Below are 16,910 nucleotides of genomic sequence, written 5' to 3' on the forward strand. Positions count from 1 at the left end.
CTGTCATCTGTAGACATATGGCAGACAAACAGGATAATTGCTAATAGCCCAATACTTTTCATTCTTTTGGTCAGAAAATAGGCCAGACTTTCATAAAGCTGTAAATGTTTGTATCTTAAGCTGTGACCTTTTTGTTTTTCCCTAAAACATCATGCCTTTCAAGTTCTCAGCATCAATGTTCTCAGACACTGAAGTTTTATGGTCGAAATCAGGCAAATCATTTGGACATAATGTCCTTCCTACATTTCTAAATAAACATGCCCTTTGACTCCATTCTTTTGGAGGAGAGATTTTGCTTTCTGACGCCAAGTTTCCTGAGGAAATAGATGAATCTCTCCCAAAGCATTATTTGTGCTAAGAGATGGTCCATCATAATTTCCATAGGCTTTCCCATCAGGGCAGCTTGGCCCATCTTGAGGAGCTTCCAGGCACAGCACTACCTTTTAACTAGCTTTGTGACTTGTGAGGAAATTATTTATTTCTCTGGGTAATTGTCTCGCCTGTAGAATGTAGTACACGTATAGCGGTTATGAAAACAGCTTCCTGTTCGTTACCTATAGCTTTGGGCAACATCTTCAGCTCTCTCAGCTAAAGTTTCCTCACCTGTGAAATGAGCTGACAATACCTCCTTCACAGCCATTGTTGTAATGAGTAAAATAGTAGCATCCTGCCCTAATCGGTTTGGCTCAGTGAATAGAGCGTCGGCCTGCGGACTGAGAGGTCCCAGGTTCGATTCCGGTCAAGGGCATGTACCTTGGTTGCAGGCACATCCCCAGCAGGAGGTGTGCAGGAGGCAGCTGATCGATGTTTCTCTCTCATCGATATTTCTAACTCTCTATCCCTCTCCCTTCCTCTCTAAAAAATCAATAAAATATATTTAAAAAAGAAAAAAATAGTAGCATCCTGCCTGGCACATAGTAGGCCTTCTACACAGGTTAGCTGTCACTATCATAAACTCAAAATGAAATCATCCTTTTGTCAGTTCTAAATTATTTATTGTCCTTTTAACCTTTCAGATGGGCATCTAGAACACAAATCAATTCTTTATTAGCTTGGATGTTCTAATTGCTTATTTTTGCCTTTTTTTTAAGTTCTTTGGTCACTTGGAGGCAGAGCCCATACCACCACAAATATTAGCTTTTAAAAAAATATTTTTTTATTGATTCAGAGAGGAATGGAGAAGGAGAACGAGACAGAACCATCAATGATGAGGGAGAATCACCGATTGGCAGCCTCCCGCATGCCCAACACTGGGGATCAAGCCCGCACCCAGGCATGTGCACCGACAGGGAATCAAACCGAACTGTGACCTCCTGGTTCACAGGTCAATGCTCAACCACTGAGCCACACTGGCTAGGCAACATTAACTCTGAAAAATCCTCACTGGGAAACAGAATCACTCCGTGCACAGCCGTCTCTTGTTTGATAAATTTACTGGAAGAAAATACATTTTAATTAGAAAAACTGCTTAGTGTTTGAGGTATAGAGTGAAAATGTCAGAATTTGAACAGTGTTGAGATTGAGCAATAAATCCTTGTGGTCTACCAAAAACCATATGTTTTCAATTAAAAGATCATGGGACAAAGAATCAAAAGACCCATCTCAGCTCTTCCTCTGTCTGGGTGACTTTGAGTAAGAAAGTGACCACTCTGAGCTTTAGTCTCTTTATTTCAAACCTCTCATTATATATTCTAGTCCATAGAATTTAGTTATTTTGCCTGTGATGATCATCATCATTCGGTGTTGACTTCCTATAAGCAGCTAAAGGGCTGATGTGGTTGGCTAGACCTCCTTGAGTTCAGATCCTGACTTTATCATTTAGTCACTGTGTGACCTTGAGCAAGTTGTTTAACCTCTCTGTGCCCCATTTTCCTCATCTAAAAATAAATGAGGGTAATATTTCTACTTCACAGAGTTTTTGTGAAGATTGAATTTCAAGTGTTCAGAATGGGTGCCTGGCATATAGGAAGCATACATTAAATATTAGCTATTTATTATTTCATTGGCTGTCTCTATGGAGGAAAATCTTTAAAAGATGAAATTCTAATCAGATTTCTTGGTGTTTGGGATTTTTCCATTTAATGAACCAAATTTATCAGCTAATCACTTGGGAAATAAAGACATTAAATACCCATCATCCTCACTTCCCTAACCAGCAATCCATCAAACACTACTTTCCCCTTTGATTCCTGAATGGGAAAAATCTTCTCACTGTATAGTAAATATTTTAAATTGGGTAACCCACATGTTTAACAAATTCTATCTACTTTAAATGGAGACTGTGTCCGTAGCACAGTGCCTCAAACATCAATGTGCACGTGAATCACACAACGATCTTATTAAATTGCAGATTCTGACTCATCAATTCTGTGGCCAGAATTGATCCCGCATTTCTAACAAGCTCCCAGGTGATACAAATGCCGCAGATTCTCAACAACACTTCCAGTAACCAGGGCTTGGAAACTCATGAGCCATTTGAGGATGGAGGGCACAAGGCGGCACACCTGGCCCTCGATGGGGACAAGCAGGTTGGAGAGAGGCAGGCCTTTGGGGAACCATTGCCAGACACCCCTCTCCAGCCCCAGGCTCACCAGCTCTATTTTAAGTAATTGAAAAGTTAAAAAAAAAAAAAAAAAAAAAAGGTATGAAAAGGACAATAGAAATCCCACTTACTTCTCTTGATTCTCCTGAACTGTAAAAACATCATAGAATAGATGGCACCAAGCAGTGTGACCCTCCTGCAATGCTAAATTCTCTTCCACAAGACAGGCAGGTGGGAAACAATTTAATCCTCCACACCATTTCTGCTACTGGGACAGGAACTCTGAGGTACAGGTGCTGCTAAGCCAGACCCTCCAGAGGAACATACCCTCCAGGGGCTGTCATACCACTAGGGCCCACTTCATGAAGCATGGGTTTGATGGATTTAGCAATATCCTAAGGGCCTGAATAAAAGCCCAGAAGCTCCTTCTCCCAAGGAGTCCTGGCCTATCTCAAAGCTTACCTGCTGCAGGGCAGAGTGAGGAGGTGCGCATGCGGTGGCAGCATTTCTGTTCCTGAATGAAAGGAAAAAGCAAACCTTTCCAGATTGAAGTGTTTCCTGCCTAAATGAATTCTTCATAGTTACTTATATGCACAAAACTATATCAATGGAAAATGGTAGTGAAGGGGAATCTGTAGACTTTGACACCAGCGTATATTTTTTCCATGTTGTTAATCCCTGGGTGTGACGGAAAGAATATGTGTGCTTTGCTGCCAAGTAAGGAGACTCCCTGCGGTGGTTCTCAACCTTCTGGCCCTTTAAATACAGTTCCTCATGTTGTGACCCAACCATAAAATTATTTTCGTTTCTACTTCATAACAGTAATTTTGCTACTGTTATGAATCGTAATGTAAATATCTGATATGCAGGATGGTCTTAGGCGACCCCTGTGAAAGGGTCATTCGACCCCCAAAGGGGTCTCGACCCACAGGTTGAGAACCGCTGCTTTAGATTGTGATGTATAACATTGACCTGCTCACCGAAGAGTCAGACTGTGCCTTTCCATTTCAGAAATTGTCCATCTCAAAGTGTATTCTTTATCCACAAATTATGCCCCAGTCTGGTTTCCAAAGTTAGAAAAGATTCCCATGCATTTGCTACTTTTGGAAGGGGTATTTCAAGCTTGGGAACATAAAATGGGGTCGCTCTTATAGGCTACCTCATGTTTTGTTTTGGTTTTTGTTGTTTTGCGTGTGTGTGTTTTTTTCAAAAATGTGGGTTCAGATTGGCAACAGGAATAAATATTATGATCTGAACTTTCATGCAGGAGAAATCTAATCCTGGCAGCAAACATCTGTTCCCTTTTATGTGCATTTGTGGCTCTTTAATAGGAATGTTTCTGCAACAGCTGTAGCTTTTCTAATATCCTAAATGGAATCACCCTGGCCTTTAGAGTAATTACCTCCAAGTTTGAGTCATCCGACCTGAGGCTTCTCTGATCAAATCGGTATGAATTATGGAAAACCAAGTGCCCATTCCTGGGGGAGGAGTCCATTGTGCCCTCCGGAGAGCGCTCGCCCAGTCTTTGGGGCTCTGGTCAGTGTTCCAGCCGCCAACGCGTTCGGATGTGGTTAAATAATTATAAGGTGTTGCCCATGAACGTGGTCACCGCCATGTTTTCATGCAGTGAAATTCCAAGTGGCATTTCCACCATGATCTTTTCACTGTGTTTCACACTAAACTTTAAAGAAAGGTTCTAAATGCACACTTGTCAAAAAAAAATTTTAATGGTTTTAACTTATTATCAAAAGATTATCACTGTAGCGTCTAGTTTCAGAATAATTATGTGAGGTTTCTATAGCTCTGATGATTGTTTTTCATCTGGATGGTGATTGCCTAATGGAATAGACAGGAAAACTGGAGAAGTTGGAGCAGCCAGATAAGGAAAAGATTTGTTTCTCTCTTAGCAGCGCCCAGATCTCACTCAATTAATGGACTGAGAAACGCTGCCAATGAAACAAGAGAAACCCTCCGCGATAGCAAATGTAAATTCAGCTGCACACAGGGCCAGAGAAGGCCAGTCTCAGCAAGAGGGAAAATTAATAGGCAGGTGCCCAGTAAAAGAAAGACAAAACCATATAGCAATGGAAAACAGCCTACCCGAACAAAGAGGCTAATTTTGCAAGACTGTGCCTACAAGAAAATATTTCTGAGGACACAGTTCATGTAACCAGACAACGGCTGACCAAGGGCCTCAGCAGATCCGGGTTTATCAAGTCTCTGAAGTAAAGCAGCAGAGTCAATCTCCAGAAGTATACGCTCCTATTGGAATTTTCGAGCACATTACATGCTCCCCAGTATTCCATCCATCCATCCATCCATCCATAAATTTTCATATGAAACCTAAATAAAGGGGTAGCATTTTCTTGTCAAACCACAGCATCCAGTTTCTTTAGGGACCTCTGCTGCAGATCTTGAAATAGTTGCAGGCACAGAGCACTTGGGAAGAGGAGAAGTGAAGAAAGAGACGATTTGCGGAAACAGTACGGGACCAAGAGAAGGTAATGAGCAAGGGCACTTATCTGAGAAGCTGGAGCATAGAACAAGCACAAAGAGGAGAAATATTGATTCCTATTTCCCACTGGGCTGCAAAGGAGAGGGAGAGAGATGCAGAGGGCTGCCAAGTTTAATTAAATTCCACTCAAAGCAGTGAGCATTCATTAATGGACCAGGCCCCATGCTACATGCTGGGGTACATAGCTAAACAAGCCATGGTACCAGCTATTAAGGATCTCACAAACCTAAACAGGTGAACTAGTAATTACAGTACCGGGGTATATTGTAACACACTCTAAATAGAAACATGGGAATCACCTGTTAACATCTCTCCACCCTTATTTTCTCATTGGTTAAAATGACAGACACTACCTATTTCTTGGCATTGTTATGTGAATGCCTATAGCTGTGGGAATTGAGAGACAGATTAAGTTCATTGGAGTCCAGTAATGGGGGAGGGGGGAGGTGTGGATACTGTTAACGTAAAAAACATTCAAACCTGTAAATAATTTTGTGAGTTTATTTGAGCCAAACTGTTGATAATTGCCGGGAAGCAATATTATCCAATATATTGGGTATAATGCTCTGGAGAATGGCAGTTTTTCATCTTGTTTTATACATTACAGTCAAAGGAGGAAACATAAGTGGGTTATGTGAAATCCATTGGTGATAGATTAGAGGGGCAGGAGAAAGCAAAGCGGGGGAAATCTCTGGGATTGGGTAAAAGGTAAATGATAGACACATACTTCTACTTGATGAGTACAGGATAGTTAACAGTCAACAACTAACTCAATAACAATGAGAGGATTTGTGGGCTCTGTCCTGGAGTGCGGGCCCATTTGTTTGTGCCCTGAGGGGTCCGGAAAAAGGGAAGTTACAAGTTACCATGACATTTCACAATTATGTTAGCTTAGATGCAAAAAGACAATAAGCTCAGTAAAGATCTTTGTCAAGGAAGATACTTGCCTAGGACATGACTACCCACTATAAACTGCTTTTTAACTAAAGGTTTTTAATTTCAGACCATCTTTCATGGTTACTTGAGGTCTCTTGAGTTTGCAAGACCACCATGCAGGCCTTTCCTGAGCTTGTCAGGGGCCCCTTTTTTTGTCCACAATACCATTGACACAATACAGGCAGGACATGGTACATCCTTGCCTTACAGAAGAGAAAGAGACAAGTATCATAGATACTCAGGAGAAAAACCCAAAGAGGGAGAATAGTTAGCCCAAAGTCACACAACTAATAAGTGGCAAAGCCGGAATTTGAACCTTGACTAGCAGAGCACTATCATACTTACTATCCTGCCTCTAAAAAGCAAAACCATTTTTATTTGCACTAGCAAATAAGGGAAGATAATACTACTCATAGTAGAAAATCTGCATTGCACTGATTTTAGTAGTGATGAGTTCTTGTTACTTACCATTAGCTTTCAGGTAAGAAAAGAGGCATAGAGTCTGTGACAAGGATGTTGTTTTCTCTTTGCAAAGTTACCCGATCATTAGGGGACAATAAATATTAATTAGGATGTTGTGCCGGGTAGACACTGTTTTACCAAAAAAATAAGGAAATTATAAATAAATGTAAATTATTATGTCATGAGGTAAAAAGTAGCACATGGAGGAAGGAAGATGCTTGGAAAGTGTTATGGAAGTTTGCAGGTAGATGGATGCTTTTAAGAAAGCTTAAACAACAAGCGAGGCCTTGAAGGTTGAGTAGGAATCCAACCTGTTTTCATTATTATGTTGTCTGATCCATCAAGCTGATAAGCAAGGCGGGTATGAAGATAGTCAGGCCAGCCTTAAAGGAAATGCCCACTTCACCAAAATGCCTCTCGCACCTGCCTTGCACAGCAGGCAGGAATCCAATTTTAGACATTTCATTCCTTGGGCCGTGGCCCTACGCTTTCCAGACATCCTTTCTAAAACACGACTTCTGCTGGGAGGGATGACTCCTCCCAGGTTCTCAGCCTTCACATAGTGGTATGAAGTCACTTATCAAACTCCTTTCTTTGAAAATCATGTTTAAGGGAGACTTGACTTTGGAGGATGGGCAAAGGCAAGAGGCAATTGGGTACATACATAAAGAGGTAACACTTAATGAGGCAGGCACTATTCCAAGACGTTTGTATGTAGTAACCTATTTAATCATCACAACAATAGTATGTTCTTATCTTACAGATGAGGAAAGTGAAGTACAGAGATGTGAAGTAACGTGCCTAAGGTCAAGGAGAGATGTATGAGTAGGTGATCTGCCCACAGTGAGGACTAAGCACCCATAGTACAATGTGAGAATAGCAAGTACTTGAGAGGAGGGAAAGAGGAGCTAGGAAGGGGGTCAAAGGAGATGGAAGGTCATCCAAATCAACCTCATCTGTACAAAGATTCTGTTTAGGACCAAGTGGTGATGGTAGTGGCATTGATGGTGTTGTTGGTGGTGAGGGTAAGGTAGCTATATCCACTAAACATAGTTTTTTATTAATATAAGTAACATATTATTTTACTAATAGTATTTTCCCCTGGGGCTAGAAAGAGAAATATATGGCCACGTGCATAATATAGATCAGATAGTTACAGCTCTATCTGTACCTGAATAGCACTTAATTACTAAATACTTTCACTTACATTCTTTCACTTTATCCTTATTAAAATCTCATGAGCAATATTATATTGCGCTTTTACAAGTCAGAAAACTGAGGCTTAGCCCTAACCGGTTTGACTCAGTGGATAGAGCGTCAGCCTGCGGACTGAAAGGTCCCAGGTTCGATTCCGGTCAAGGGCATGTACCATGGTTGCGGGCACATCCCCAGTTTGGGGTGTGCAGGAAGCAGCTGATCAATGTTTCTCCCTCATCGATGTTTCTAACTCTCTATCCCTTTCCCTTCCTCTCTGTAAAAAAATCAATAAAATATATTTTTTTAAAAAACAAAAAACTGAGGCTTAGAGAGAGGAATTGATTTTTCCCAAGATTAGACCCTTCAGCTGGGGCTCAGATCTTCCATCCCCCTCCTCCCTCTACTAAAACAGAGCCTCCTCTAGGCCCAAACATGGGTCCAACCTGTTAGGTTTTTCATTTTCAATTAATTTCATTGAGAAATGCAATCCTGATAGGTTCTCAAAAAGGGAAAAATGCAACCCTCATGTAAAAGGAGAAGGAAGGGCTGAATCCTGCTTTGGTACAACAGGAGGCCGTTATATAAGGACTGGGAAAGGGTACCCCAGGCACAGGGAAGAGCTTCTGCAAAGACACTGTGGTAGAACCAGCTTCACAGGTTAGAAGCCCAGATGACCAAAGGGCAGAGCCTCCAAAAGAGGCTCAGCAGGACAGGAGGGATAAGTCCTTTGGTCTTAGGACTTTATTCCAATGTTGATGGGAAGTCATTAAAAGATTTTAAGCAGCTGCCCTAACCGGTTTGGCTCAATGGATAGAGCGTCGGCCTTCGGACTCAAGGGTCCCAGGTTCGATTCCAGTTAAGGGCATGTACCTTGGTTGCAGGCACATACCCAGAAGGGAGTGTGCAGGAGACAGCTGATCAATGTTTCTCTCTCATCGATGTTTCTAACTTTCTATCCCTCTCCCTTCCTCTCTGTAAAAAAATCAATAAAATATATTTTTTTTTAAAAAAGATTTTAAGCAGCTGAGAAATATACTCTAATGTATATTTTTAAAAGCTCAGTTGGGCTATTCTGCAGACAATGGATTGTTGGTGGCTGAGAGTGAAAGCTAAGAGACCAGTGGTGAATACAAATGAGTAATTGGGAAAATTGAATAAGACAATAAACATACTTAACAAAGAAATTTCAAAGTACTAATCAAATGGTAGCTATTAATAGGCCAATGGCCACTCATCAAGTTAAGTCAAATAATGAGACGAGTCTGTAACCAGTAGGAAAAATATGAAAGAGCAGATGAAGTGCTTCTCTGAATTTTAGGTTCCTTGTCAATCAAGCAGTATACCATTATGTACTTCCCAGGGTGTTCACGAAGATGAATAAGTGTCTGGCTCACTACCTGGTCCATAGTAAATGCTCAGCCAAAAATTCGTCTCCTGTTCTACATGACTCCACAGCTAAAAATAGGGTGATGTGTACATAGTCTGAGAATTCAACAAGGCTAAAACGTATGGGTTGAGGTAAAGAATTGAAATGGAAATTAGAGACATCATACTTAATAGCCTGATCCTATACCAGTGATGGCGAACCTATTAACACGCGTGTCAGAGGTGACACGCGAACTCATTTTTTTGGTTGATTTTTCTTTGTTAAATGGCATTTAAATATATAAAATAAATATCAAAAATATAAATCTTTGCTTTACTATGGTTGCAAATATCAAAAAATTTCTATATGTGACACGGCACCAGAGTTAAGTTAGGGTTTTTCAAAATGCTGACACGCCGAGCTCAAAAGGTTCGCCATCACTGTCCTACACAGTGATAATTCTACATACTCCCTGTATTTGCAAAGCATTTTATATACACATTCTCCTATTATTGATGGCCTTTTCATGCAAAGTAAACACTCTTAGAATGAGTGCCTTGAAATCCCTACCTACTCACCTGACCCTTTCTGAACCCTATGTCATAATCCTACTTCCTCTGCCTTGGCGCTTTTCTAAGGTGACAGCTTGCTTTGGTGTCCTGAAATACTTGAATATTTTCATATAATTCTCCCTTTTTTGATGGACAGATTTATTTTCTATCATCGTTAATGAAATTTCCAGAGATAGGCTGTAGGTAGTTATGCTGGTGAGATTTATGCTTATTTCTCCTTCGCAAAAGAACCCTTTGGAGCAGTACTATGTCATTCAAAGCCACTAGAATTATGGCCATCTAGTGCAAATGCAGTCATTCCCATCTAAACTCCCCGAGACACAGGGGCCAATATGTAGAAGTTATTTCAGTAATAGTTCACATCTCCCCACTTTGTTATTTTCTTTGATTTTATTTATTTATTAATTTCATCATGACTGGTTAAGTGTCTTGGTATCTAAAATATGAAGTATTAAAAGCCAGATGTTAGCTGGGATCCATTAAGAAGCAAAGGATTTATACTTCACCTGAGTAACAAGATACCCCCCTTTTTAAAAAAAAAAAATATATTTCTACTCTGTGTACATTGTGTCTCTAGTAATGCTCAAAACAACAAGATTTTTGAGTGAAATTTGGTTACATCTATACCTGTGCTCTATAAGATAATATCCAATTAACATCTGACTTTTAATGCTTCACATGATCTCAAAACAATTGATGAATTTTTTATTATAACACATTTACTCCAAGACAGTAAAACATTAGAGTCTGAGAAGGACATTGCAGCCTTATCCAGAACTTGCCAATAATTGGTCTTCATACCTTAGATTTTCTTACCCCCATGGATCTCAAACACTATTGTATCAGAATCTTCTGGAGGACTTAGTAAATATACCAATGCCCGGGCCCCACCCTACTTCAACAAGCCTGGTCTCCATGGTCTTTCATAGCGCCACGGGTGATTCTGGTTCTCACCAAAGTTTGAAAATCACTGACTTAACCTTTGATATTTTAATTCCTCCAAAAATATATCTCATTGGTTTGATTTTGGGGGGAACCAGAGGATATAACCATTAGACATAGAAATAACAGAAAATTCCTGGAAACCATTATTACCAAGCAAACGTATGTGGAGGTAACTTATAGTCAACTCAATGATAGCATACCCAATAGGCAGGATTTAAGGAGTCTGGTGTAATAGGTGCCTTCTCCCTCCTTGGCAATGTATAGGAATTATATATGCACATACACACACACACACACACACACACACACACACACACCCCTCCTGTTTTGGGGAGGATGAAAATCAAGAATGTTTCTTAAATAAATCCCTGTAGTTTTCCCAGGACCCAATCAGAACTTCTCAGTCCCCTGGTTTCCCAGCAGTGTCCCCAACCAATAAACCTGCCAATTAAGCAACTAATATCATTATCATGAATGTAATTACAGACAATAATTATGAGCCCGTAAATGCCTCCCACGAATAAAACCCTTTTCCCAAACCATCTCAGCCTCTTTTCTTAGGAAAATGGAAGGCAATCCTACCCCCTACCTCATCCCTAATACAGCCTCCCTTGCTTAGGAAAAAACCCGCTCTTGCTGACCCAGGGGAAAGGCTGTACTCTAAGGAGGAATTGTCCCTTGAGTGGAGTCCCTGTCAGCATCTCTCATCCAAGCCTGTTCACTAGCTCCCCTCACTAGGGAGCAGTGACGACCCAGTTAGGCTGTATTTCTTAATTTCTGTTAAGGCAGAGATATTAATACCTAATTTGAAGAATTTCTGTAGAAAAAATGAAATATTGGAGGTTTTACAAAGTAGCATGATGACTTTTAACATTGCTTAAGCCAGATGCAATTTACTGAGAACTTAGAGAGACCCAGAAAATAAAGTAGACATCGCAGAAACATGCATGGGTGAGGTTTTTCATGTCTGTAGAAACAAAATGAATCTCTTTGGGCCCAGAATTAACTCTTGCATTCAGTAACTGTATACTTAGCTCATGAAAACCTCAAACCCTTATGGATAATAGGTATTTGAATGGATTCTACGTAGATATGTTGAGTCTGAAATGCAATACAATCCCCCAAGATCTCAATCTGTTTCCTTTTAATGGATCATGAGCATAAGTGCCTGTAATTGCACCAGTGGTTGGCATGGTTGAGTCCAGACCATGCATTGAAGAATGCCATATAAACTCTAAGGAGAAAGGACCCATGTTTGTTTTACTGACCTCTACAATGCCTAACAGCTCTCTGTAGAGTGCATTTTCAGGGCTCTTCTCTGAATAAGAGCAAATGTTACATCCAAAAGCTATCATATTGTATGAATTTTTTAAAAGGGATTATTGCTTGCTGGACAAGGTAGGATATTTCGAGCCACAGCATTTCCATTTACTATGACAAGGAAATCATGTGTATGACTTTATTGTTGTGTTTGTTCAAGGTCTTGTTCTGGAATAGAAACGGAGTGTGTGGGTGCCAGGATTTTCACATAGTAACCTGAAGACCCTGAAGGGTAAATGTAATTTCCAAAAGTGACTGAGAGTAGATTATACTTTTAGAGAAACCATCCTGACCAACAAACATCAACTGAAGACATGTAGTAGCTTTAGAGAGGGTGCTTTTGAAAACCTAAACTATTTTTAACCCTTGTGTTAAATAATTTAAACAACATTTTAAATGTTTGAAAATTCCCAGTACTATGCACAGATCAGAATGGACTTGTCTTTCTAATATGGATATCTCTAGTCCTTTGGTAAATTCAGCATAAAACATTCACTTACAAATTATAGTCTTTCAATCTCTGTATGTGATTGCTTTAAAAGTAGAACTGTGTTTATGTAATATCTTTTCTCATTTTGACAGGCAGTAGCCTAAAAATTTTTGGAAATATGGATGACTAGATGGATTATGTTTTTTAATGTGTATGCCTATACAAATGTGTATTAGCTTGCTCATTTTTACTTTCTACTTTATATCCATGTACAGTATATCTTTATTAAGGGAGTAAAATTCACCACTAGGGAAGGTTAATGTGAGAAAGTTTTCATTATATAATTTCCATTATTCCCCATATTTTAGAGGGCTGATCTTCAAGTCCATATCAATTGAACAGAAAAACAACAACATAATATACATCAATAATTAATTTTCTATACCTCAACCAAAGAGATTTAGGGCTTATCAATCTATCATTGGGACTCTTAATTCACCCCAAACTAAAGTACCACCTGCTGTCCTTCATCAGATCTCATTGCCAATTTGAGACTACATTGAAACCATGTACAAGATCCAGCCTCCTTCTTTTAGGCCATTAGAGGTAGAAGGAGAACAAAGTTGTCACTCAGTGTAGCCACGTGAACATGTCCCACTTAAGTAACAGGGTGCCCCTCAGGTCAGCCTGCGATAAAGCCCAAGTCAAACAAGGCTGAGTCCTGGATGTTTTATGTCCTAAGGATCTGAAATGTCTTCACGACCAGCCCTGACCCTCCTGACCTCAAATGGTCACCTAAGCAGTGACATAAATCGGTGTAAACTTCCTCTTGGGACATTGCCGTGGAAGTGAGACAGGCGAAAGTACAGCCTTCCCAGGGAAGAACTAAACATAACGGGGAATGGGTTGATTAGTTAGACTGGCAGTTCAACCGTGGTGGCTATATGCCCAAGGCTGACAAATTCTGCATCTTATCACTGCCGTCACGCGGAGATGCATGTGAACACCGTCAGCCCAAAAGAATTGAGAAACAAGTTGCCTTCCAGCCGTGCATCTCAACCAAACCTTGACAATGCCAACAGCTCATCATCATGTATTTTTCAACCCTCCAGAAAATGGCCTTCCAGCCTGGGACAAACCGAAGCACTGTCCAGACCACGAACACGACTGGAAGCTAGTAGGAATGTCTGAAGCCTGCCTCCATAGGAAGAGCCATTCGGAGAGGCACAGCACATTGAAAAATGAACAAACATCGCCACATCTCATCCAGACAACTTGGAGTAGCTCCATATTCCATCTGGACCATGACGATGTGAATGATCAGAGTGTCCCAAGTGCCCAGACCTTTCAAACGGAAGAGAAGAAATGTAAAGGTAAGCAGATTTTTACTAGACCAGATCAAGTATTTCAACAAGGACACAAAAAAATGCTTTGTTGTAGCTGTGTGGTTAGTCTTCATGTATTCCAGTGTTCAGTGTCCATGTGTTTTCCCCAACGATTCTATTACGAAGTTTCTTTATCCCCAAATCTTCTTTTAAACATAAATAAATAAGTGGTTTCCAAAGGGAAGCAGTTAATTTCAGTTTCACGTTGGGTTGGGGCACTTGGGGAGTTGTTTGCGTTTCTCTAATTAGCAGAAAGGTTGTTAGTTTTGGCTTTAATTCTATTTTAAAATCTGAGTAAAAACAGACATTGCTATCATTATAGAAGTACTTGCTTTGAAATGTGGACATATGTCTGTGTGTGTGTTTCTTTCCCAATTGCGCCAGCAGCTAATGGGATCTCCAAGGCTACCTTTAAACTAAATAGACAATTCATATACTAAAGAGAGGTTTTAAGTTGTGGGTGGTGGTGTTTTTAACTCATTAAATCCTTCTGTCATCATCCTGAAAGGCGAGATTATGGTTTTAGGAGGTGGTCACCTCGTAAGAAATATGTTAAACTGGCCTAAGTTCCTGATTGCATTCGACTTAACTGGTCTTTACCTCAGGTCGCCTCCACCCTAACAGATGTCTTTGTGCTGATCGCTTTATTGTCTTAGGGCTCCCCAAAATCTTTGCTTCTTAACTTAGTCTTTAAATGTCCAAGAAAGCAATTTGTGTCTTTAAATGTCCAAGTTCATGTAACTTCCCATTCGTTTTCAATTTAGCATTTTTTTTTTAAAAGAAAAAAGGGCTTTTGATTTTTTCTTTAAGGATTTTGACTCATGATAAAATTTTAAATTGGGTCTTTGAATATTTGGCAATCACATACAAGATATGTTAATGAAAGTTTATAAAGACTCCTCTGTATGAGCCATGAAGGACTTCTGCAAACTCTTATAACTGGGACAGAAACACATGATTTTATTTACCCCTCTAAACGAAAAATGGTTGTTCTTTAGTTTTTCTGGAAACAATTCAATCACTCCTTGGAACTACCAGTTGACCTGGGTGGTTGAGTGTACAGATTTTCAGATGAAAATATAATATCTTAAAATAACAATAAAATAATGGTATAAGCTCTGATTGGAGAATAGCCCAAACTATTTATGTTCTCTTTGTGAAGATTTATGTTTGTCCCTTATCTGTATTATTTAGGAGATTTGAGAAATTAAAAGCAATATTTAGAAAAAAAGCAAAATATGTTTTTTTCAAAGGAGTCAGGATATAGGACAGGTGTGTCTGTGTGTATGTACACATTTGTTTGAAATATAATTGAGATTTAGTCTTAGAATTTGTAACCAGATTGTATCTTTGAATTTTGTGAGCTGGCATCAAAACTATGTCAGTACTTGGTGTACAGTGAAATGTCAACAGAAAGTGTAGTGTTCTCGTGATATAAAAACTTCACTGGCTAATTTTGATTTATTCACAATTGGTAGCCATAGTCATTCATTCATTCATTTATTCATTCAATCATAGGGACAATCTCTGCTCCATCATTTATGAGAAATATTGGCCTTGGATGTGTAGAGTCCCCCGCACCATACACTTTTCAAATTGTTCATACACCTTAAAAGCAAAAGGAAAGAGTCTTTATTTAGATCCAAAACCCTAAGTATATATAATACAGTGGTTAAGACCACATTTTGAGTCTGACATATTTGGGCTAGAATACTAGCCCTTCCAAATTTCTGTTCTTGAGCAAACTTATGTGATTCTTGATAAAATTAAATATGATCATGTTTTTAAGCACTTAGCCTAATACCTCCCATATAGTGCTCCCTAAATAGCAGCTATCATTATGACTGTAATCATTGTTGTTAGTTCTGCATCATTAAATCACATCAATTCCTCGGGCTACACCGTGTGCCTGGTAAGGACAGGGGACAGGAAGCAGGACAAGTGAGTGTGGGGTGGGACAAGACATTTCAGGGAGGTTAGAGTTGATTTTGCATTCGTTCAGCTCTCTACTGCTGGAAGTCAGAGAATTCTTTAATAAGACATTATAAGTAAATATTAAAGTATTTCCTCAAGATTCTAGTATTAAAAGAAAAGCAACTAAGGTTAATTCTCCTGTAGTTTCCAGACTAACCAGGGTTCACCTTGGCATGGATGTGAGCCAATGCCTTGGTTCAGTATGAAAATGCCACCAGGAAGGCTATGTTGTCATGGCCCAAGAACCATATTAACTGAATTCCAGTCATTCACAGTGGACACCTATTTACCAGTAAGGCCAGGAAACAATGCGATTAGTCACTCTTCTTTTTTTTTAACTTGGTTCTTCTCCATCTGCCCTGCTCTCCTGCCTCTATATAGTCACTGTGAGGAGAGTTCTATTTTGATGTCCGTCTATACTGGATGTTTATTTCCTGGATATCTCTAGCCCCCAAGCATGCTTGATATCTCAGTTCTGGGCTGTAATTTCATTCATTCATCCCACCACTGTTTATTCAGTGCCTACATGTGTCGGATATTGTCCTTGATGTCCCAGCATGAAGAAATAGCAGTGGGGCTAAATGAACATCTAAGTAATCCCATTTCAGGGACCCCAAATGGAACTGATAAGAACTAAATGGCCTTCAAGGATACAAAAAATTAAGGATCTGCAGTGCAGAAGCCAAAAAAACAAGTTGACTGCTTAATGTTATGTAACGAGCCCAACTCCCAAACCAGTACCCCTGTAAGTGTGATTTGTGGACGAGGATCCTTCTGCAGATGATGACTTTCCCCACTCTATTGATGCAAGTGCAGAAACTGAGAATAAGCTTTAAAAATCTTTATAACAATTTGACATTGCCACTGACATTCAGATGCACGAGCAGTACTTCACATCACTGAACAGGATATAGACCAGTTGGGTATTGTCAAACCTGCCTGTCAGTCATGTGAGGCCAGAGCTACATAAATTCTTGTGTAGTTGAACCATGTATTAAGCCGTAATGAGCAGGATACTTCTTTTAAAATAATTTGAGGACCACTGATTTGTGCTTTATAGTGTTCTTCATGTTTCTCTTTAGGTTTATTTTTGTGTGATGCATCTAATGTTTTGTTTTCCATTTTGGTTTGAATTCTACTTTCATTTTAATCTGCATATATCTGTGCTCCTATCTGCTACAGTCATTCTAATGAAATTCATTGGTAGCATATTGAACTAGAATGAGATCTCTGAGACCTTTCATTCTGCTGCAAAGACCGCAATTC

At 39.7% G+C, this 16,910-nt stretch overlaps 1 protein-coding gene across 8 annotated transcripts in view; it reads left to right on the forward strand.

Moving 5' to 3' along the window:
- Positions 1-16,910, forward strand: part of THRB (thyroid hormone receptor beta) — a 284,536-nt gene that overhangs the window by 223,055 nt on the left and 44,571 nt on the right. For all 8 annotated transcript variants that reach the window (XM_070433319.1, XM_070433314.1, XM_070433317.1 and 5 more), the window contains one exon: positions 13,398-13,658. In XM_070433319.1, the coding sequence (XP_070289420.1) occupies positions 13,398-13,658 (261 nt within the window). The remainder of the gene's footprint in view (positions 1-13,397; positions 13,659-16,910) is intronic.

Source organism: Myotis yumanensis, unplaced genomic scaffold (genome assembly GCF_028538775.1).
Source record: "Myotis yumanensis isolate MYYU_CA2020_CCGP unplaced genomic scaffold, mMyoYum1.0.hap1 SCAF_14, whole genome shotgun sequence".
Lineage (NCBI taxonomy): Eukaryota > Metazoa > Chordata > Mammalia > Chiroptera > Vespertilionidae > Myotis > Myotis yumanensis.